The 23,271-nt window shown below is 39.5% G+C and overlaps 1 protein-coding gene across 1 annotated transcript; it reads left to right on the top strand.

Annotated features, from left to right (window-relative positions):
• The first annotated feature begins 16,609 nt into the window (after positions 1–16,609).
• Positions 16,610–18,138, top strand: LOC147884831 (uncharacterized). Its single transcript, XM_087397219.1, has 5 exons — positions 16,610–16,685; positions 17,022–17,143; positions 17,403–17,505; positions 17,595–17,655; positions 17,734–18,138. Exons 3-5 carry the CDS (start codon positions 17,408–17,410, stop codon positions 18,136–18,138), a joined length of 564 nt encoding a protein of 187 aa, XP_087253345.1. The 5' UTR covers positions 16,610–16,685; positions 17,022–17,143; positions 17,403–17,407.
• Positions 18,139–23,271: the final 5,133 nt, after the last annotated feature.

The following is a 23,271-nucleotide window of genomic DNA, read 5'->3' as shown; positions in this document are numbered from 1 at the left end:
AGTTGTTGCTTCACTATTGCTAATGATAGGATTTTATCTTGCAGAGGCCTAAAAATATTATTGGATGTCTTGGATCATTGTCCCCAAATGTGGACCTACTAGATAGTGTTCACATTTTTGACTTAAAGATAAGGACGTTTATGGATGTTCAATAATGTTTTTTGGCCTCCTCAATTATATAAACCATATCCTAAGGTTGTTAAGTTTGTTAGTAGGTCAAATGATGGAACACAATTATTGAGTCATTTTTACCAGAGATGAATGCACTATCAAAGATAAATCCAGAAGATGTCAGCTCTAGTTAGCAAAAGGTGTCAAGGAAGGATGCTTGTATAGAATGCTAGCTACAATACTAGAAAAGCATGCCATGTCAGCTCAACTGCAATAGATGCCACAAAATGGCACAAGAGATATGGTCATGTCAACTTCAAGTACTTGTTAAAACTCAGGAATCAAAATATGACAATTGGGATTCCTAAGCTATAGTTTCTTTGAAAAGTTTGTGAAGCATGCTGCTTCAACAAACAAAAGAGAACCAGTTTTTCTAGAAGTACCTCTCATCCAGGAGATATTCTTGACTTGATACATATAGATGTATGGGGGTATGCCCAGACCCGCAATATCAATGGTTCACTTTACTACTTGACTTTCATCGATGATTACAGCAAATATTGTTGGGTCTACTTCCTAAGAGAGAAATCTCAAGTCTTTTCCAAATTTCAAGAATTCAAAGCCATGGTAGAAAACCATACAGGCAGAAATATCAAAGTCATGAGATCAGATAGAGGAGGTGAATACATGTGTTGAAGTTTAGCATTCATGAACTTTTGCAGAAGTCATGGCATTCGAAGACAATTCACATGCATAGATACTCCTCAGCAAAATGCAAAAGTTTAAAGGAAGAATGGGACTTTAGCACAAATAGTGCTAGAGCAATTAGTGAAAAGAATCTTCCAAATCAATATTGGATAGAAGCAATAGCCACTATGAACTACTTGCTTCATCGGCTTCCTACCGAACCGATACAAGGTATGACTCCTTATGAAGCATTCACTGGGCATAAGCCATACATTGGGCATCTCCACATATTTGGTTATATAGCATATGCCCACATACATGATGATCGCCGCAGGAAATTGGATGTAAAGTCATTCAAATGCATCATGGTTGGCTACAATGAAAAAAGCAAAGCAGACAATTTGTATGATCCCATCAACTGCAAAGTCATTTTCTCCAAAGATGTAATCTTTGATAAGGAATCAGAATGGAAAACCTCAAATACACAGGAGATAGAAGCATCAACTTCACAGTCATTTACAGAAAAGGTTGATGAAGAAGAGCAAGAATTGCCAGAAACACCCCAAGCAGAATCCTCGGCAGAATCACAGCAGCTCAGATGGTCTATAGGGAAAGCAGACCTCTAGCCAGATTGACATATGCTCAGAAAGGCAAAGCAATTTGGGAGGAAACCACCAACTATTCTCTTATAACTACCATCATGGCTACAAAAGAGCCAGTGTACTTCAAAGATGCAGTAGACAAGCCAGAATGGCAAACTGCTACTATGAATGAAGAAATGGATTCTTTATATAAGAATAGTACTTGGGAATTATGCGACCTTCCACCAGGAAAGAAGGCCATAGCAAACAAATGGGTATACAAAGTGAAGTACAATCTAGATGGAAGTATTCAAAGATACAAAGCCAGACTAGTTGCAAAAGGATTTGCATAGCAATATGGTCAGGACTATGATGAGACTTATGCTCCAGTAGGCAAAGATGGATTCCCTATAGTTCTTGATATCACTAGTGACACTTAGTAGATGGAATGTGTACCAACTCGATGTCAAGAATGCATTTCTCAATGGTTACCTAGACAAGGAAGTCTACATGCAACAACTAGCAGGCTATGTTGACCCAGGAAAGGAGAATAAGGTTTTCCATCTCAAGAAAAGTCTCTACGGCTTAAAGCAAACACCCAAAAGTTGGTACAGTATAATCGACAAGTATTTTGCTGATCTGGGATACATGAAATCCAATGCATATCATACACTCTACTGCAAAGTTCAAGGGGAAGACATTAATATTGCACTTTTGGACGTAGATGATCTGATTATGTTCGGAAGTAAGGATAGCTTCATCAAAAAACTAAAACAAGACTTATCTGCAGAGTTCAACATGAAAGATCTTGGACTTATGCACTATTGTCTTGGAATTGAGTTATGGAGAGCATTCATGAGTCAACTCAAGTATGTTGACACTCTCCTGAAGAAGTTTCATATGATAGATTGCAAGATTGCAGCCACTCCCATGGAACAGAGTTTGAAACTTACTAAAGATTTAGAAAAGCCTACAGTCAATGACAAGTACTACAAGTAGCTCATTGGATATATTTTGACTATCACACGGCTAGATATTTGTTATGTAGTAAGTTCACTTGCACAGTTTATGGCAAATCCAAAATAGTCTCATTGGAATGTAGCCAAAAGAGTCTTGAGATACATGAGAGGTACAAGAGAATTTGGAATATAATATAGAGGAAATCATCCACGGTTGCATGGATATTATGACAGTGACTATGTCAGAGATCATGAGACGAGAAGATCAACACAGGAATATGCATTTTTCCTCGGTCAAGGTGCTATATCATGGTTGTCAAACAAATAACCAACTATTTCTTTGTCCTCGACTGAAGTAGAATATAAAGCACTCACCATAAGTGCATGTGAGGCTATATGGCTCAGAAGACTATTGTTAGAAACAGATTACTTTGATGAGTCAAAGCCAACAACAATATATTGTGATAATGAATCAACTCAAGCATTGGCCAAGAATCCAGTATATCACTCCAAGCCAAAGCACATTGATGTCAGAGAGCACTTCATCAGAGAAAGAGTGTTACTTGGTGACATCACACTGCAGCATTGTGATAGCAAAGAGAATGTTGTAGATATCTTTACCAAACCACTCGGTAAAGAGCTATTCGAGAAACGACTAGCTCTTGGTTTGACGTGTAGAGGAAGGACATTCCCATTAAAGGGCTGTGATGGAATGTAATGCTCAATCCTTCTTTGATTCCCTAGAATCATCATCTTGAGGGAAGGCCTACTTAATGATGTTGAGCTTGAGGGAAAGTGTTGAGAGTTCATGCTTAACATCATGGGATCACATGTGCATAGCACCATCATGTGATCATATGTGCATAGCACTAACCCCAATAGAGTGCTATAAAGGAAAGGGTTAGATGCCCTAACCCTATTCCTAAATGGGTTTGTATATATTCTACATTTTCAACTAAATATAGTGTACAGTTAGTCATTTGTGGTGTGCTCTCTAGCTGTGCCCTCTCTCCTCATCTCCACTCTTCTCCTCTTCCCTCTTCATATTTTGTTATTCCCTATTGGCCCTATAGAGGAAGAAGAGCAAGATAGAATATGCAACCAGAAACATATGCAAAATTGTGCTTAAGAAAGCGATTTGGAGGGTTGGGAGTGTCTTTCTTAAGCACATTATTGAAATACTATCCCATACAATCTGTTTATCTATCACATTCCACTAAATTGATACGAAGGCCAACACAGCTAAAAGATGACACAAACAATAACGTATAAAACAACATCTGGGAGCTCATCTTGGTTCTTCTTTTCTTTAGTTGCTTAGCATGTGTAACATCTCAGGAAGACAATAGGGAGTCACTCTTTAAAGCACGCCCCTGCTCGCTTATAATCTTAAGCTTCAATGGTTTGCCCAGTGTATATACTAAACAAAAACACAAAATATAATAGTAAATGGACTTTGTCAATGTAAAAAAGCAAGTATTCTATACAAAAACTTTGTGGAATGGAAAATAGAGTTGATGATTCAAGTAATGAGTATGAGAAAATGGAAGGACGAAATCCTAAAGCACATAGGAAATCAATTCTTGGGATTAAATTAGTACGAGTTTCCAAAAAAAAATCCCATAATCACATTAGTGTGAGTTTGCACAAAATTTTGATCCTTGAGAGCGGCATTGTGTGTTTATCAATGCTAATTCAATCTTGGGGATTGAATTCATAAGAGGATAATGCCACTCTAATCCTCAAGATTGGATCTAGTTGGAGCTCCATCCTTATTTAATTCTCAGGATGGGATCTCGATCGTTGATTAACACTATCATATATGATTCCATTATACATATATACTAAGAGATTGATGCCCCTACTTTAGAACAAACTACCCTCATTACACAATTTATACATGTGCCTAAGAAATAAATTCTGAGGTTTAGGAGAATGTTGCTTTCTAAGGTTTAGAAGAATGCCCAACATCCCAAATCACTTTCTTGGGCACAGTCTACCTATTACTCTAGATTTTCACCTAGAGTTTCGATTGACAACTGCCTTTTAGAAGCTTGAAGAGAATAGCATCACCAAAATTTTAAATGAAAAAGCAACTAATGCTTCTACTTCAAAACAAACTACCTTGGGACAAACTTCATACATGTGCCTAAGAAGCGATTTTGGGTGTTGATGGGATGCCCATGTTCCCAAATTGCTTTGTTGAGCACACTTGAGCTGTCTCCAAAATTTCCCAAAGTATTGCAATTTCCAAATACATTCAAAATATTACAGAGAATATCACCAGCAATAATCCCCAAGAAAAACTTTGTGGAAGTGTGCCTAAGAAAGAGATTTTCAGAGCTGGTAACACGACCAATAGACCAACATGAGCACATTTCCAATATCATCTATCAAATTCCAAATACATGTACATTTTGTGCCCTGTCCAAAGACATTTTTTATTTGTTCTTAAGAAAGTGATTTGGAGTGTTGGATCCTGGCCCAAAAACTCAAATTGCTTTCTTGAGCACACTTTACTAGCACATTTTCAATATAATCTACTAGAATCCAAACACATGTGCATTTTGTGCTTTGACCAAAGAAATTTTTTATTTGTTCTTAAGAGAGAGATTTGGATTGTTGGAGCCTGGCCCAATAGCTCAAATTGCTTTCTTGAGCACACTTTACTATCTGAGTATATTCAAAATAGAGGGGGGGACTTCAAAATACCAAGCATGATGGTCGATTTTTGTAGCGTGGAGAGAGTGCAGTTGATGGATGCGGAGTGCACGTGATGGAACAAGATAGGATCTAAGGGAGTGGATTGGAGAGGGAGTGATGGTATGAGATAGTAGAGAGCTCAAAAAATCAGACGACTGAGTTACCGGGAGAGGTATATGCACCCACCTTCCTAAACGATCAAGGCACCTTGGAATGCCTGTACACATGTGTGCCATAAAAAGGACTCCCTATTTAGCCCCTAGGTATGACCACCATACATGCCATAAATAGGACTCCCTATTTAGCCCCCAAGTACGGCCATCGTACATGCATCATCACCGAAAATTGTGCCCATTAACGACTATAGTATGGATACTAGGAGTCGTGCCCATGGGTATACAAGGCTAGAAGGGCTTATTGAATGCCTCCCACTCTCTGATTCTTGCTTGCCTCTTCTGTTCTCCCTTTTGACCTCCTATAGCACATCCATACTCTCCTCGTCTCCATGGCATACTCTGCTCATCCGACTAGCCTTCAGCACCACCATATCAATTCTCAAATTACAAGAGCAAACATCTTTGGCCATGGAGCAGCACCCAGGAGGTACGCACTAACCCAATGTTTTCAAGAGTGCAAATTTATTTTTTTAAATGCCTGGCAATAGGCCAAATCCATTTTTTAGCACAATCCTGGGATTGTGCTTAAGAAAGCGATTTGAGGGAGTGGACACCTAGCCAACAGGACAAATCACTTTCTTAAGCACAATCCTAACAAAGTGCTTGAGAAGGTGATTTTCGGCTCTTCAGATATGGCCAACAAGCAAAATCGCTTTGTTAAGCACATTTTTGAGTACCCTTGGGTTAGATGATTTCTTAAGCTCAGCACTCTAAAATTCTATATTTCTTTTCAGATCAAAGGGATCCAGGAAGAATATCCCAAAAAAGGAGGCTGGATTTCACCTCCCAGATTATGTCCAACCAAAATCCTATACCAGATAGAATCATCAATTTTTCTGTCAAAAGTTATATTGCTTTGTTGGTTTTATTTTGACTAAATGTAGATACTATGTATGTAAATCAATGTAGATACTATATAAAGCAAAAGTGTGCTTAAGAAAGAGTTTGCATTGGTTTGAGCTAGATAAATTTAATGCCCTCATAAGAAATCTATCTATTGTTAAAGTCTGCTAGTTTATCTTTTAAGGACATATTTAGTCAAGTTCTTCTCCTTTTTTGGTTGTTCATGCCATTGAAATACTTTTCCTTTATATGGTCTAACAGACAAGGGCAAGAGCTTCCAAAAGGATACCAAGCCAACAAGTTTTGATTTTGGGCCAACCTATTCCAAGTATACTTTTTTTTTAAAGCCAATTTGTTGAAGTGATGCTTCAGAATGTGCTCAACATGTTAAACTTGACAAAATCATTAAGAAATGTGCTTAACAAAGCGATTTATCATGCTGAGCAAGCATCCAACAAGAAAAATCGCTTTCTTAGCACATTTAAAGAAATGTGCTCTAGAAAGAGATTTGGCCAATTGGAGGTTTTCTCAACAAGATAAATCGCATTATTAAGTACATGTCTTAATAATTTTACCAAGTGATATTTCAACATGTTGAGCACATTTTGAAGCATCACTTCAACAAATTTGCTCAAAATAATGCCTCATATCAAGTTGAATTTCTATTTTTCGTCAACTCATTATGTAAGTTTTCCCTCTTTTAAGATATTTTTTCTTTATTAGAATCACAAGATAAAATCAGGGTTTCCTCTAAGAGAACTGTGAACTTTAGTTCTAATGTTACCCTCATGGAGCATCCTAAACCTGGTAGACTCTCATTTTATGTAACTTGATTTTCTTTTGTTATCTAGACACAAGTAGATATTGATGAAGAGCTTTAATGATGTAGGGAAAAGGAAAAGGCGTCCAATAGTATCAAGTACCCCCAATTTTATCTCTGTTTATCCCAAGTGCAGGTTTTGAGGGTGTTGGTCACCTACATTCTTATCATTGCTCATTGTAGCATAGGTGTTCACAAGTGTAGCATAGGTCCTCAGGTCGTGTTCTAGTGAGAGGTGTAGGCTAAAGCATGGAAAGCAGATCTCATGTATGTGTGGGTGAGAAAGAGGGCTTGATTATAACGATTGATGGAGGCTCTCGCCTCTACGGGAGTTCAAGGGTTTAGAAGGGGATTTCAGAGTTCAAAAGGGGAATAATGTTGAGAGAGCTAACTAGGAGTTCCGAGGTTTAGAGGGGGTTGTAGGGTTTAGGAGGAGTCCAAGGTTGAGGAGCGGAGAGCAAGTCTCCTTCGCGGATTCAAGGGGGAAGGGTGGAGGAGGGAGGAGGAGGAGGAGGGAGGAGGAAGGAGAAGGGAGGAGGAGGAAGGAAGGAGGAGGGAGGAAGGAGGAGGAGGAAGGAGAAGGAGGGAGGAAGGGGAAGGAGGAAGGAGGAGGAGGAGGAGGAGGGAGGAGGACGAGGAGGGAGGAGTGTTGAGATATCGAGCTCCACTCGTGATATGCCACAATGACCGTTGTGCATTTATGTCATCGAATTGTTAGCTGCAGATGCAGTTGGTACACCGCCCATGAATAATAGCTAGATGATAGCTATCTTTATGTACTCTAGTTAGTGGCTTAGTTACTATGCCACCTTAGTTAGCTGAGTTTGGTTTGAGACCCACATATAGGGTTCACCTATTCTTTTGTACTTAGAGTTCTTTTCGCTTTCACAGCTAAGAAGAGAAAAACTGTTTTCAGCCTCCACCTTTGTGTATATTCCCCCATTGTGTATGTGAGAAAGATGCAAGTGAGACTCCTTCCTTCTCTCCCACTCTCTTCACATGGTATCAGAGCTCAGTTCGTGGTAAGGAGCTCAAGAAAGCAAACCAAGTTCGCTGTGTTCTAGTAAGAGGATCAGCGTTGCTTTCCTTTTTTTGTGAGTTTGGGAGCAAATCTCTGCAGGTAGCACACTCGGAAAGTGCAAGAGTGCAATGTCTTAGATTGGGACACCCTTTGCGGTGTGGCAAAACGGTAGTATATGCTACAGGGGGAAGTTATTTTTTTGATTCAAGGCCAATTCGGGGCCCGTTTTAGTGGCAGAAGTTTTTCGTAGGTACTTAGGAAAGTGCCCTGTTTTTGCTGTGCAACCACTGTTCTACAGGTCGCTGAAAAGTTATTGCAAAAATTACATTGTATGCTTGTGCGCAGAGATATTGGGAGTGATAGAGTCATTCTTATTGCCTGTTGATGCATAATCGTCACTAGGAAGTGACTGTGTGGTCAAATACCACTTTCGTCAATTTTGCAGGTTTGCCCTTGTGAGGCAGAAGTTGTGTTTCTTTTGCAGTGGTAGAATATTTTGCAGTGTTCTATAATGGCATCTAATGCTCTTTCATAGATTGTCATTGAAAAGCTTGACAAGAACAACTTCCAAGCATGGAAGTTTAGAATGACAAATTTCCTTAAGGGAAAAGGCTATTGGAGTTCATTATTGGAGCTGAGTGAACAAGAACCAATTATTCCTAATGTTCTCAATCAACGAGAGTTGCAGGCATTTAAGGGATGGCATGAGAGAGCCAGAAAAGTTATGTTTTGGCTGTCTATCAGTATTTTAGATTCTATGATTATGCATATTCAAGATGCAAGCATGCCAAAGGAGGCATGGGATACTTTGACAAAAATGTATAGCACAAATATGCAAGCCAAGAAAATGCAGCTCAAGCAGGAGTTGCATAATGTGCAGAGAGAAAATATGAGCATCAATGACTACCACATGAAGGTGAAGAAGATTGTAGATGCACTTGCTTCTATTGGGTTGCCAGTGGAAGATGATGATTAAGTTTCTGTGGCCTTGAATGGAATAGGAAAGGATTATGCATAATTCCGGACATCCATTGTCGTCCGTGAGAATTTTCCTGATTTGGAGGAGTTGATTGCTCTTCTAATTTCTGCAGAGTAGAGAAATGGTGGTGCATCTTCTTCAGGAGGAACTTCAAAAGAAGCTCTCTTCTACTCAAATGCTGGAAGAGGTAGAGGTAGAGGTAGAGCAAACCAATTTAGAGGCCATGGTAGAAATCAGAATATGCAACAAATTCAAGAAAACTAGTGCTATGGAGAAGGACGTGGTAACTTTAGAGGTAGGGGGAGCCAAAGAGGTCGTGGTGATAGCAGAGAGGCCAAAATGCAAACAACAATGTTGAATGCTACTACTATGGTAAAATGGGCCATATGGTTAAAGAGTGCTATAAAAAGCAGAAAGACATCATGACCAGAAAATTGCAACAAGGCAATTATGCATCCTCTAGTACACAAGGTGATGACAGAAATGAGCATCTATTTATGGTGCAGCACATGACCAATTCTGTGACAAGTGTAGAAGAAAGCAATGATGTGTGGTATGTTGACTCAAGTGTGTCAAACCACATGACAAGTCATGCAAAATGGATGTAGGATCCAAGGAAAATGGAAAGACTAGGATTTATGGAGACTGGTGATGATACTGCACATCCTATTGTGCAGATTGGTAAAACTCCTTTTTCTATGCAGGATGAAAAAAAGAAATACCTGTCTGATGTATTTCATGTCCCGAATATCACCAAGAACCTGGTCTCTATTGGTCAAATGGTTGAGCAGGGCTTGCAAGTCAGATTTAATTCTCATGCATGCTTTGTTGAGGATATGAAAAATAAAGGTCGCTTGATAGCAAAAGGGAAGAAGAAGGGTAGGATGTTTATGTTGGATACAAACATGCCCAAATTGAGTGCAACAATGTTTGCACATGCGACTAGTGTGGTTGCAGATATTGATATCTGGCATAAACGCATTGGTTATGTTAATGTACAATGCATAGGGACCCTCTCTTTTCCACATGTCCACATCCTCCTTATTCCACACAGGAATTCTAGAAGGATTCCTCTTGACTTCACACTCCTCCACATGCCTTCCACATACTTGGCATGTGGCCTCTCTTATATTATTGGAACACCTGGACATGAGCCCACCTCTTTATATGACTCACTCTTCCTATTTTCTAAAAACACCATAATATCCCATACACAAATAACTCTCACCCCATACCAAGGTATTCATAATTCATACCTATGGTATTTACAATGATCCATTCCACTCATCCTCTCAATCCCATACAATATCTTAGAAAATAGAATTAAGTGAGAGCCGCTAGGCTATCACTTGCTACTCAAACTATTATCAAACATAGAAGAAAACAATACCAATGCCAAATAAAAATAGCAATTTTTGGCATCACAGTGTCATCATCCCTTATCACAAATGCCCAGATACACTTCCTCATATGACTCGGAGAAGTGTATGGCATAATGTTTTGCACATGCAAATCATTATGCAAGACATTGTGTTGGTGCATGTAATGAATAGTGTGAACAAGTGCACTTAAAATATTATATACATATGCTGACGAACCCGTGGAGCTCTAGCAAGCATTTTTGCATCATCTTTGTGAAACACTGGAGATGGTCTGAGGTAGGTTAGCCATCTTTCCAAATGATTTCCATTCTAGAACGGAAATAGTATCATTGGATTATCATCATGGGCCAGGGTTTCCATTTTCCGAGCAGAAATCCCCGAGTAGTGAGCGACATGTCAGAGAATATGGCCAAAAACATTATTCTTGGACCTAAATGTAGTACATCACGTCACCAATATTATTCCAAGGAATATGTATATTTAGCATTTAATTATTCAATGTGAAGGAGACTCTGATCGTAATATGTTTAAAACACATGTACCAAACCCAACAATATTACAAGATAACAAAAATATCAAAGAACCAGCAGTTAAAAATGTCAAAGAATCTTTCATTATTATATGTTTAAAACACATTTACCAAACCGAGCTATATTATAAAATGACAAAATAGTCAAAAATTACGCCATGTAGACACTAACTCAGTTGCACCATTCACATAGTGACAATTTGAGGTGTAGCAGCAAAACTATAGCAGAGTGAAAGACCCATGCAGACATGTCATGACCACAAAGAGTACACAAAACCACAATTCGGTGAGCAATGCCTCGACACAAAATGTTTTCTATCCATAGAAGACTAGAGTAGTAGATACGTATGTCCACATCATGGGATTCTTGAAAGTGCATTGTAAAGCTCTTGTTTTGTCATTGATGCTTGGTGGACCTCTTTGTGATTTTCTACATCTAGACCCAAGTACTGCAATAGTATGTAGTAAATGTGCTTGCAAGGAATGTAATGATCCAATCTTCCAGACCTAAATAGGAAGTCTTCGCAAGTGCAAGATGGAAAAATAGATATGGTCACTGTATATTGAAGCCCCCTCATGTGAGACCAGTTGTACCAACAATAAACTCCTCGTGCTCCTTAGGCTCCACCTCATTCACATGAAGCACCTCACATTCCATAGCCCTTGCTGAATCCATCCTTGCCTGCATATCTTTACTTATTTTTTTTGTAAAGATAACTCTCTAGCCCTCTCAAAATTCAGGCCTCGCTTGATTCTCCAAACATTTTTTATGGCCCCGCTCAAATTTCCTTGACCCTTTTTGAAGTGGTTCTTCTAGAACAAATCCTCCTTCTATAAGAATATGCAACTCTTCCAAGCTGATATTAGTTCCTTCAGCAACCTTCCACTTTGCTGGCGCTGGTTCTTGCAATGCCTCAATTGCTGTTGTTGGATTCCAAGAGTGGTCCATGCTATCCCCACAGAACCAGATCATTTGTAACTTTACACCTATCGGTGTTCTAATCCTCCCAAAAAATGAAGGTGCAGGGACTCCCAAAGCTCCTTTTCTTCCCTTTGAGTCAATTAACTTGTTACACTTCCCCCCCCTTCGATGTAGATACCCTTGGCAGCGGACTTGACTCCCTGCCTGTGTACGTCGAATTGCCCACTTTGTCTGATGTATTTGCACCTCTGCCACACCTTGTTCACAACCATCAAGATTGTTATTGTCAATCATAATTAAACCTGAATGTCTTCTTCTTGGCATTGGTGTGCTAACTGTTTGATACTCACGTCTGTGGGAGTCATCTTTATGGATTGCAGAGGACATGGATTTTGGTCTTTTCTTCCGTACTATTCTAATATCTCCAAGGTCAATCCCACCTTCATGTGCCACTCCAAGTTCTGTAGCCACATCATTTGTAAGGTCAATAAAATTTCTTCTCAAATAGGATTTTTTACTCCACAATGATTCTCTTCTTCTCAGTTTTTGCACTGTCGTACCTTCACCAATATGTTTGCCTCTCATGTAGGATCCTTGTTTACTACTTTGCAAGATTGCTACAGTCATGTTAGTGATGCATGCATCATACAACGACACATACTTGATGCCATTATTTGTGCTCAACCAACTACCATGGATTGATTCAGATAGGTTAGTCCTAGGAACAAGGTAACGTTCTTCATCTTCCATCTCCTACACAAGAATAAGAAATCAACTTTGGTAAGGAGGAAGCAGTGATGCAAGATTTCAATGGATTAACAATGTTAAAATTTTCAAGTCACTCACTTTCAAAATGTATTCTCCCCAGTGGTAAAATCTTGAGTGCCACCACATGAGCCATGTCTGAATAAAGTGGATGTTGCCCTCAATTGCATGACCATTTTCAAGCCATTCACACAATGATTTGAATACATACATGGCAGCCTCCTTGGTTGGAGAATTCTTCCATTGTCTACATCTCATCTTGAACTCCCCTTGGTCATGAGGTGGGATGCATTTTTAGCATGCTTATGAAGATTATCCTCCCAATGCCACAAACAAGTGCGCTCCTTTCCCATCATCACATTCTCTGGGCCCCCATTAAAGACAATCCTAACAGCCCTCCAATTCGCCTGAGCTTCATCCCCCATGAAACCATGAAACTGTGCTTTATGAAAACCCTCTTTCCCCATGACTTGGTTCAACAATTCCCAAAAAATCACCTGACTCTCTGTGTCCTCACCTTTGAAATCCCCAATGGCTATTGTTTGGAGTTGTTGAAGATGAGGGTTGTAAACATGGCAAGCCATTGTTGACCAACCTGAATCCTCTTCACATGATCAAAGCAAACCTAGCACTGCCCAAGCTCTCCATTGGGTTGCATCTTGTTGACTAGGTCCACACCAGAACTAGGACCTTTTGTAGACATCTTGAAAATGTGGCATCTATTGAAGGATGAAAAAGATAACTGTCCTGGGAAAACAATACTTTGGATGTATTCGTATCTACTCCTTGACTTCAATTCCAAAATACTATCAAGGCTTTGTTCACCTCCACCCTTTTGTTCATCCACATCCTTCTTCCATCTAGACACCCTACACACATGCACAAATCTAAACTCGTTAAAATCAAAGGTAGGAACTGTGCATTCAAGAAGAAGAGTAATGAAAAAGTACTGAACACCTTACCTCTTATTGTCAAGCAAAGGCTCCATCTTTTTTAGCAATGAATCCAGTTCAGTGTCAATCAAAGGATTGGATTGATCATTGTTTGGAATGATAGCTTCCAACACCATCTCTTCTGCCACCATTTTTTATAAAGCCTTAGGCCTAGAAGGATGCTTACTTTCCACCATTTTAGAAACCTTTCCTTTCAACTCATCCAATTCACTCCTAGATGATCCCTCTGCCACCACATGCATATGAAAACCAATGTGAATCGCACATCTACTCACTGGATGCTTCATGGTGTCTTTTGGAAGACATATGTACAATTTGCAAGGACACCTGGCAATGCAAAGTGGACTAGTCTTGCAATGATAGCATTTGAGAGTACCACCTGCGACTTGGTGGATCTCTGGAATCTTTATTAATCGTCCCTTCCAATGACTCTCATTTCTAACACCTGATCTCAGAAAGAAAAGACACATCTTACTATCACATTGCAATCGACCTGCACATTTCCTCAATCTAACTATCCCATTGAAGCTAGCAATATTTGTTGTAACATCCTCACTCCAGACATGACCATCAAACTTGTTTTCCAATCCTAGTGTCTTTTGCTCCTGGAATGTTGGAGGCAGCTCAAACAGAATATTTCCATCATATGACTTAGGTAGCTCCTTGACAAATTTAATTGAAGAGACCATTTGGAAAGAAATAAAAAGAGAATTAGAAGGTGGCAATTTACGTAACAAGTCAATGACACTGTGGAATGGCTTATCTTTGTCTCTTTCTATTGAAGGCAATCTATCCCCAGTCACAATGAACTTATTTCCGAATTGAATGTCCAAGGTATATTCCCTCCCATCTCCTCTCATTGCAAATGGCACTTCAAACACAACCTCTTGCTGTGACACATCCATACACTGGTGAATCCTGATGGTAGAAGAAATCAAACTGAAGACCGAAACTATTTCATTCTCCTCAAGCATGCACACACCATTTTGAGCAACCTTTTGTAGTAACAAAACGCCATTCTCGTCATGAAGCAAAGCACTACTCTCCATTTCCATAAGAAAGCTTTCGAACAAGGATAAATTCTTTTTCTTTTGCAGAAGAAGCTTCAAAATCTATGAAAGCAATTGTTGTAGACTGTAGAAGTCAGGAAGTATCTACCGTCTAATGCCCCATAAATAATGCAGAAAAAGGAAGGGAAAGTTTTTGAAGGTGGAGATACCTCACATGCTAGGGAAGTTCAATGGTGCCAAAGCAAAAGAACAAGAATGACCGCAGCTCACAAAAGTAAGTGGTCGAGGTAGTATTGAACATGAAACACGCACCTCAAATGTAGTGGAAAGGCTAAGGTTGATACGGAAGGTGATGAATTTGTCCCTGAATCAATGGATAGTAATGTTGGAAGTGATTTTCTTGAGTCCATAACTGTCAAAAGAGGAATGGTACCTCCCCGTATCCCTTTGTGTAGATTACTTAGAGAGTCGAAAGCGGAGCTCTAAAATGAAGAAAGAGGGGTCCTTTATTATTTCAATTGGGATGTTTGATGGGACAACCAAAGAGGTGGACGATGAGATAAGAGCTTCATGGGATAAGCATTGGCATGCTGTGAATGATGAGTTTGAGCATGAGCTTCAACAAACTCCTACATGGGAATTCTTGTCCTGCAAGATGTTATATGTGTGGGAGGGAAACCATCGAACTGCCTCATGGATGGAGAGCATTGGGGAGGTCTTTGTTAATAACAAGGCAAGGCATATCAGGATTCATGCACATATTATAGCTCCAGAGCCTGACAATGAGTTGAGGTTGATTGCAGCTTTACAAAGGTTTAACTTGTGAGTATCATCTTTCTTTCTTCCACTAGTTGTTTCAAGAACATATTTCTATTTTCAACTTTAATGCTAAAATAGATTCCATTGTCCAGATTGAATGAGGAGGCAATTGTCACAACAAATCTTAAAGATTACTTGTATCATATAAGTACACTTGTTAGTTGTGATGCACAAGTATTTCTAGAGGATTTCACGGAAGAAGAAAAGAAAAATATTGAGGTTGTACGGCAAAAGGAGATTGGTCAAGAAAGAAGGGTTTGGTATCCCCTCACACAGGCCATTCTTGGTCGCATGGTTTATGCTGTGAGTTCTTATACTTTCTACCTCATGATTTCTTTCTTTCTGCATTTACTTCATCACTTCCTCTATATAGTTTGAATTATAGCTTTGCTGCATACTTGCTTTTGTAGGGCAAGTGGAAATCTGATTTTGAAGTAGCTTGTAACAAGCTGCCTCCTGGATTGGATAAAGATGAAAGAGTTGTTAAAATAGCTGGTATTAAAAGAACAGTCACTCAAACATACAGGAGAAAGGTGCATAGGGTGAGTGTGCATTTTCCTTTGTCTAGTATTACTATGTATTGCTTTCAAATGTCACGCTGAATTTCTTTTGTGTGGTTTTCACAGATTTTGTCAATAATAAATCCTGCACATGGTAAAGATTGGTTTCACAAATTATGGTCCTTGCCATATGAAGACACAACTGCTAAAATTACACTAGACAAGTTGTATCAAGTGGCCATTGCTTCTTGCAGCAAGGCTAGGTAGCTTTCATTATTATCTTTACTTGGGTCTAATTTGAATTTGAAGAATAGTTATGGAATGCCATCAAGTGACCATGCCTTCATTGGGTGGCTTGCAAAGGAAGTTTTTATGGACCAAGTTCTTGAAGAGTGTCATAGGTTATTGTCATAGGTTCAGGCTTCCTTTGTTGGTGTTTCTCCTTTGGAGTTGCCAGAGCATCCTACACTATGCGAATATTTTGAGGATATTGTGGCAAGACATCGGAGTGATTTGTATGAGCCTTTTGCATCCTTCATGTCTGTGGCTACTATGCCTGCAAAACAGGTTGACCTTGTGAATGCAAGCAGAAGAGTTGTTTATAGGTAAGCATTCATCTTTCATTGCCTTATTCTTGAATTTCTGTTTCATAGTGTTCTTATGCTTTCAACTGCCTGGGTTTTGAATAGGTTTATTCTTCATTTGCTGGAAACAAAAAAGATACAGACCATTCCATCTATTTGCAAGGCATGGACAGTGCTCAATTATCCTACATATTGCATGTACACACATAAAGTCTTTTTCGTGAGGACATGACTACAAAAGGAACTATAAGGCTTTCCGAGTGGGAGAGAAAGCATTGTCCATGGTGGATAGAGATGAGTAGTGGAAAGTGTGTGGAGGAGGAGGCATTAATGCTAGAGAGGTATATTTCTCATGTTGGTTATTTATGTGCCTCTTGTTCTTAACTAGTTTTTTGTGATTGACTTGCTCCATGGATTTCTTGATAAGGCATTCGAAAGGTCAGTGTAAATCTGATTCTGGATCCTCTGGAGACAGAGGAGTAGCATAAAAATTTAGAGGAGCAACAAAAGATGTTGGTGGAGAAACAAAAGGAAAATATAGGGAATCTTGATCCTGCAAAACCAGGGAGAAGAAAGAATATTGACTTGGATGGAGATGGTAAGCTGCAAAATCTTTGTTGAGGGTTTCCAATTCCTTTTAGTCTAGTATTATCATTTGATATGCATTATGTTTGCAGATACTCCGGAAGTTGATGACTCTGGGATAGTGAGAAAGCCTTTCTCCATTGAATTTATTTGGGTTCCACTGTCTTTTTTACCACGTTGGAAACATCCCCTCACACCTAGGAGTTGGGTAAGGGTATGGGAGTTTGACTATATCAAATTGGGCAAAGAGATAGTGCAATCACAGCTTGCAGATGGATATCAAGAATTACACGATTTTTTTGCACTTCTACACCAACAAGGGAAGAAACGAAACTCTAAACAATGCACATGGAGTGTGGACTGTTGCATTGTGGATCTTCCCACAGGGTATGCTACAGGTGATAAAGGAGAGGTTCCACCTTGGAATGTTATCACAGAAGATCATATCTCCTCTTTCTTGGACGTTGCTACAGCTGTGATGGATGACAATGGGTGGACATTGGTTTTCTGTTCCCCATCTACTCTGCCTACTGTGGAGCGCTATGCAGTAAGATTAAAAATGGAGGTGGCTTGCAGGTAAATTTATTTTTGTTGAACACTTCATGAAGTCTTGCGGGTTATAGGCTAGGGTCTGATTCTGGTACATATTGTTTTGTTTCAAGCAGATGGATCGTACAAAGCATGGAACCTCAAGGCATTTCAGACACACTTGGGATTGGTGTGAAGGTGATTCTTCATATGTATGTTTGCTTCTACTTCTGTATCATAAATCACATAGAAATTGACTCATGCTTTTTTGAATAGTCTTATGTTTTCCATGCTATGGCTATGAGGAGGATAGGACAAAGACCCACATTTAACATGCAATCAGCAAAGGGTGTGGCCTCCATGATGAGGATGAGTTTAGATGGCAACTTGCTTCCACATTACTTGCCTTTAGTCCATCATTCCAAAAGAGTTGGGAAGGGAGGTGCATGGCGTGGATCTCTTGAGAAGAGTCCTGCATTCATACTTATGTTCTTGGAGATGTTGTGTCCTCCAAATGGTTCCATTCTTGAGATGGGGGCAGGGACAGGACCAGGATTGAGGGCTGCACTCCACTCTAGTCGCCCTTGCTTGGCAATAGACAATGACCTAGAGATATGTGCTGGACTACTTCTAGGAGTGGTGGATGCTATTTATGCAGGTGTGGGATCATCTACACAGTAGCATATGCTCATGGACGTCAATGCTGAGGAGGAAGAAATCAATGTTGATGTGCCATTGGACTAGTGAGTAAAAAATTTTGTTCTTTACTTTGAATGAATACCTTTCATTTACACATGTAAGGGAGTTCAAGAGTTTCATTTTGAAGTGAATTACCAACTTACGCAGAGTATGGCCATGCACATGGAAAGGAACGACAAATCATATAACTATGAGTTGAGGGAGAAGAGGAGACGACGGACTTTATTTGTGGATGACTCCACCGATGAGAATTAGTTCATGGTTATACTTTATGGTCTACTAGACATTGGTGCTATCTCACATACACAATATTTATTTGTGGCTATCATTTTGATTCTAAAATTTTGTGACATTATGCGTATGAGACAATAGTTCGAAAAACTTTTTTTGGGTGTACTCTAGTTTATTAATGCGCAAGTAAAATCTACATTGGAGGTACATATTGTTTTGGCTTTTGGAAACAATCTTGAGCTTCTATTTTGTTGGTTGACATTATTATTTAATGTAAGATTCTATGATATGCATTTCTTCTCCTTCATACGTTGTCACTCTTGTTATATTACCTGCATCTGGTAAACTTATTGCATGTGGTTTATAAAATCACTTGGCGGCTTACATATAGGTAAGCAAGTTGAAGTGCACACGTACATTTATTGGTTGGATTGGTTCATTGAAATTCAAAATTTAAATTACGCTTGTGGGTTACAATTTTTAGTGTGGAATCCTGGATTCATGATCTGGATTTAATGTTTTTTTGGTTAGGAATATATTGGGCAAAACTTCCACATCTAGTAAAAGTTTTATGCAATATGCTCAAACCTTGTTCATGGATGGAATCACATACATGAGTGGCCAACTTAGAGAAACAGACTACTTTGGGTGTGAGGAGAATAGAGAAAAATAATAATGAATTCAAAAATATGAATGTTTCGAAAGATAATGTATCATTCTAGGGGGGTTGCAAATGACCTTGACCTGTTTTAACATTTTCTTTAAATACTATACATGGAAAGTTTGTATTGTTAGAATTGAATAAATATAGTTGGTATTTAACATATGCCACCGTAATAGTGTTTCAATATGATTCCTTGAATGAATATACATTAAAAAATGTTGCAAAAAGGCTTGCTCGGACTTCTCTGCTCATGGTTTTGTGCTCGGATACCTATAAAACCCATCATGGGCTAGACCTATAGCTCAGATGATGTCTGGATGTACGACATCGATGGCTTCTTCCAAGGCTCTACCCTTCAATGCATCGGTGGGCACAAAAATCTTTAGCACCTTACATGCATAAATTTTGTGCGGATCAAATGGAGCGACAAGAAGATTGCACATGTTGACTATTCTGCGTGTGCCTGTGCCCACAGCCGCACTAGGTGTAAATCAAATGTCTCATCGCTAAAGCAATATGGGCTACATGGTTCTTGCCACTGGTGCACGATCATGCAAGCCATGTGATGCGGGTGGTGCTTGTGCAGGCGAGAATGAAGGAGATGGGAATCTATCTGCTTATGCAAATAGATTATGCATTCTTAATGCAGGCAAGTATGAAGGAGATGGAAATTGGTGTGCATGTGCGGCAGGAGGCACAAACAGAGAAGCAAAAAAAGTGGCAAAATGTGGACGTGCATGTGGTGGGAGACGTGGATCGCATGGAGGAACTACTTGTGGGTATGGAAGAACTTGGGGAAAGGGGATACGGGGGAAGACAAGCTGTGGTTGATGCATTGGTGCATATGCGTGGTGTGGCTGCAGTGGTGCTTGTGGCTACGATGGGTGCAATGTGGCTTGTGACTGAGGGTGTGGGTGCATTGGTGCTTGTGGGTTGTGGTTGTGCTTGGGGGTGTGGGTGCATTGATGGAAGGGAGGACGAGGCAGCTCCTTTGCCTTTGAAACCTTGCCACGCATTCTTGATGTACATGACCTTGGCTTCTACAACAAGACCCTCCCACTTCGTGTCACAGGAGGTGATGTCACGATCTATTTGACCGAGGCATTGTTGACTCTCAATGTGAAGTGGTGCATGAACTGGTCTATAGACTCTACTATAAATACATCTAGAAATTGGTCAAGCAAGGTCCTCCCTCCATGCTCTACCATTGTACTAACCGAATTCTTTACATTGCTTTCACCATTGTTGAAAGCTGTCTCAATGACATCCTCATCAACATTCATTAAGAAGTGTACATTCTTGTTTTTTAGCACCTTCCTCTAAGTCTTACTAAGATCAGGTTGCTGAAACTTCCTCTTCTCACCTATGTGAGCCATCTAATATGCAATAAGCTACAACATAGAATTCAAAAAAGAATTCAATGCTAGGTGCGATAAGAAACTCATTAAGCCATAACAATTGACAATGCAAGTAGCCTAAAAAATGACCTAGGTATAACCTCTCATCTCAAACTCACATCATGTAACAAACTACAGAAAATCAAAACACAAAAAATAAGCATGTAACTGGCATAGGTATAACCCTAACCATGGACTTTACCATCTAACACTAGGCTTCAACTACAACATACAACTATCAAGGGACACTTGAGTGCCAGACTAAGTGTCTAAGAGCACATTGCATGATATCTAACTTAGACTGTAACACACAACTATCAAGGGATAGTTGAGTGCGAGACTAAGTGTCTAAGAGCACATCGACTGCAATACACAACTATCAAAGGACAATTGAGTGCCAGACTAGGTGTCTAAGAGCACATTGCATGATATCTAACTTAGGCTGCAATGGACAACTATCAAGGGACAGTTGAGTGCCAAACTAAGTGTGCTTGAAAACATCTCTAAACTTAGACTACAACACACAACTCTCAAGGGAGAGATGAGTGCCAGAATAAGCATCTATGAAAACATCACTAAGCTTGGACTGCAACACACAACTCTCTTAAGAGAGATGGGTGCCAGCCCAAGAGTTCCTACAAACAAACATTTCTATACAAACTAAGATAGCAACACACAACTCTCTTAAGAGAGATGAGAGAGTTGCCTCACGTAAAAAATAATTATTTATATTAAAATTAAAACTACAACACACAACTCTCATACGGGAGATGAGTGCCAGTCTCAAACATAAATGAAAACAAACATTAAAAGACTACATTACAAACAAAACATTAATAACAAAAACAGACTACAGTACACAACTCTTGCAAGAGAGATGAGTGCTAGTCCGTCTACACACTAAAATACAATACAAAACAAACATTAAATAATTTAAAAAGACTGCAACACACAACTCTCCTAAGAGAGATGAGTGCCAGTCCTAAACAAAAAAAAACAAAATAAACATTAATTAATAAACGAAAGACTACAACACACATCTCTCGCAAGAGAGAGATGAGTGTCAGTCAGGGTTTCGAAGGTACCTATGAAACGTGGGTGACCTGGTAGGTACCATAAGCAAGCAGAAGGTAGCAAGGCTGGCAAGCGGCTAAGGTGCAAAGGAAGACAGGTGGTTGTATTCGTATGAATACCAAAAATGGCAGTGGCTGCATGTTTATACTAGGTTTATTCGTAGAATAAACTATGTTATTTGTACGAATAAAGTTATTCATATGAATAGCCAGTTATTCGTACGAATAAGTTATTCATTCGAATAAAATATCAAAAAATGTTTGAAACGTTTTAAATTGTTAAAAATGCGTATTTGAGCATTTTTTTAAATCAAAAAAAAGTACACCCGAATTAATGCAACTTAGATGCATAGTTATTTCCAAGATGCACACAACTTGTCTTTCCACTGTCATAAGTGGAGAACCATCCCCTATGGGGAGTAACATGGAATGAAGCACCAAAATCCAAAATCCAATCCTGGGAATATGCATCATCTTAAGTGCTAAGCAAGTCTGCAAGTAGATTAGACATGAAAAGAATGTCATTATCACTATAATCCATGACTGCATTAATCTCCTTGATCTTCATTTTTCCTTTGTCCTCCTTTGGCCTCTCTTCCTTCTTATTTGCACCCCAATTTTCTTTCTTTTTCTTATCCTTTTGCTCTCTTTTCATCTTTTAGCAATCCTTTTTCATGTGGCCCTTCTTGCCACAATGGTAACACTCAATGTTCCCTGCCTTGGATTTACTATGAGACTTCACTCTTTCTTGGGACTTCCCCCTAAATTATCATCTACCCCTTTGCACATTTCAGACTACATCGGATTGCATAGTCAATTTCCATTGATCCTTTGTCTTAGTGGGGAGGCGGCTCCATGCCCTGTATGAACTAGCTGGGCCACTATCCTCCTTTCTTGACTAAAGTGTCCTCTCCCCTAGCATGAAGCCCTCCCAATATTAGCCTCTCCATGCCACAGGAGTGGCAATCGCTCAAATTCCTCTTGACACCACAAGCCCACCCAAATGAGTTGTCTTGATAAGTACTACCAAACTCTATGAAGACACCTCATTAGGTTGAGTCATCCCGACAAGTACTACCAAACCCTATGAAGACATCTCATTAGGGTGAGTCCTTCTTTGTGGGAGTACTACCACCGACCTCTAGTGTGGGGTGTGTTCTTGAGAAGCCCTCACCAAATCAATAGCTTCCAACTTTAGGGGCCACAACTATAGGCTCAAGATCTTGGCAATGATCCTGTAAGAGTATCCAATTAGGTGATCAATATCCTCTATCAAATGTCTAACTTATCCCCCCTCATTGAGGTCAAATAAATCCACCCTCAACTCAATGACTAGGGGAGTGCCAAAGTGCAAAAAAAGAAAGATGATATGAATCTATCCTCTCCAAGGCATTTTTATAAAGGGAGGATCTTGAAGTTCCCCACGAGCTCCTCATGAATTAAAGGGGCATCCAATAGTATACTAATGCTAGAGGAGACCGCTGAGGGCCTCCAACATTTACCCATGCTAGAGGAGATCACTGAGGGCCTAAACTACATTCTTGACTGAAAGGACCTTAGGTACTCATCCTCTAACTAGAACAACTATCGATAGAAGGTACACATCATCTCTAAAATATATCATGTGTCTAAATACAAATGTCAAATCACATTCGGGAACCAATGAAGCTATGTCCCTATTGAGCAAGGACTAGTGGTATGGAGAAAATCTTTAGTCATCTCTTCCTCCAACTGAATCCACTATGCCCTA

Source organism: Dipteris shenzhenensis, chromosome 26, assembly GCF_047967505.1.
Source record: "Dipteris shenzhenensis isolate YYH24624 ecotype China chromosome 26, Dip_SZ_1.0, whole genome shotgun sequence".
NCBI lineage: Eukaryota > Viridiplantae > Streptophyta > Polypodiopsida > Gleicheniales > Dipteridaceae > Dipteris > Dipteris shenzhenensis.
The sequence above is the reverse complement of the archived record's forward strand: the minus strand, read 5'-3'. Positions and strand labels throughout refer to the sequence as shown.

Bases quoted from the DNA above. Each gene is read 5' to 3' on its own strand.
- LOC147884831 (XM_087397219.1), top strand. From the start codon at position 17,408: ATGGATGACAATGGGTGGACATTGGTTTTCTGTTCCCCATCTACTCTG. The intron at 17,506-17,594 runs GTAAATTTATTT...TGTTTCAAGCAG, and splicing joins AAAATGGAGGTGGCTTGCAG to ATGGATCGTACAAAGCATGG. The intron at 17,656-17,733 runs GTGATTCTTCAT...TTTTTTGAATAG, and splicing joins CACTTGGGATTGGTGTGAAG to TCTTATGTTTTCCATGCTAT.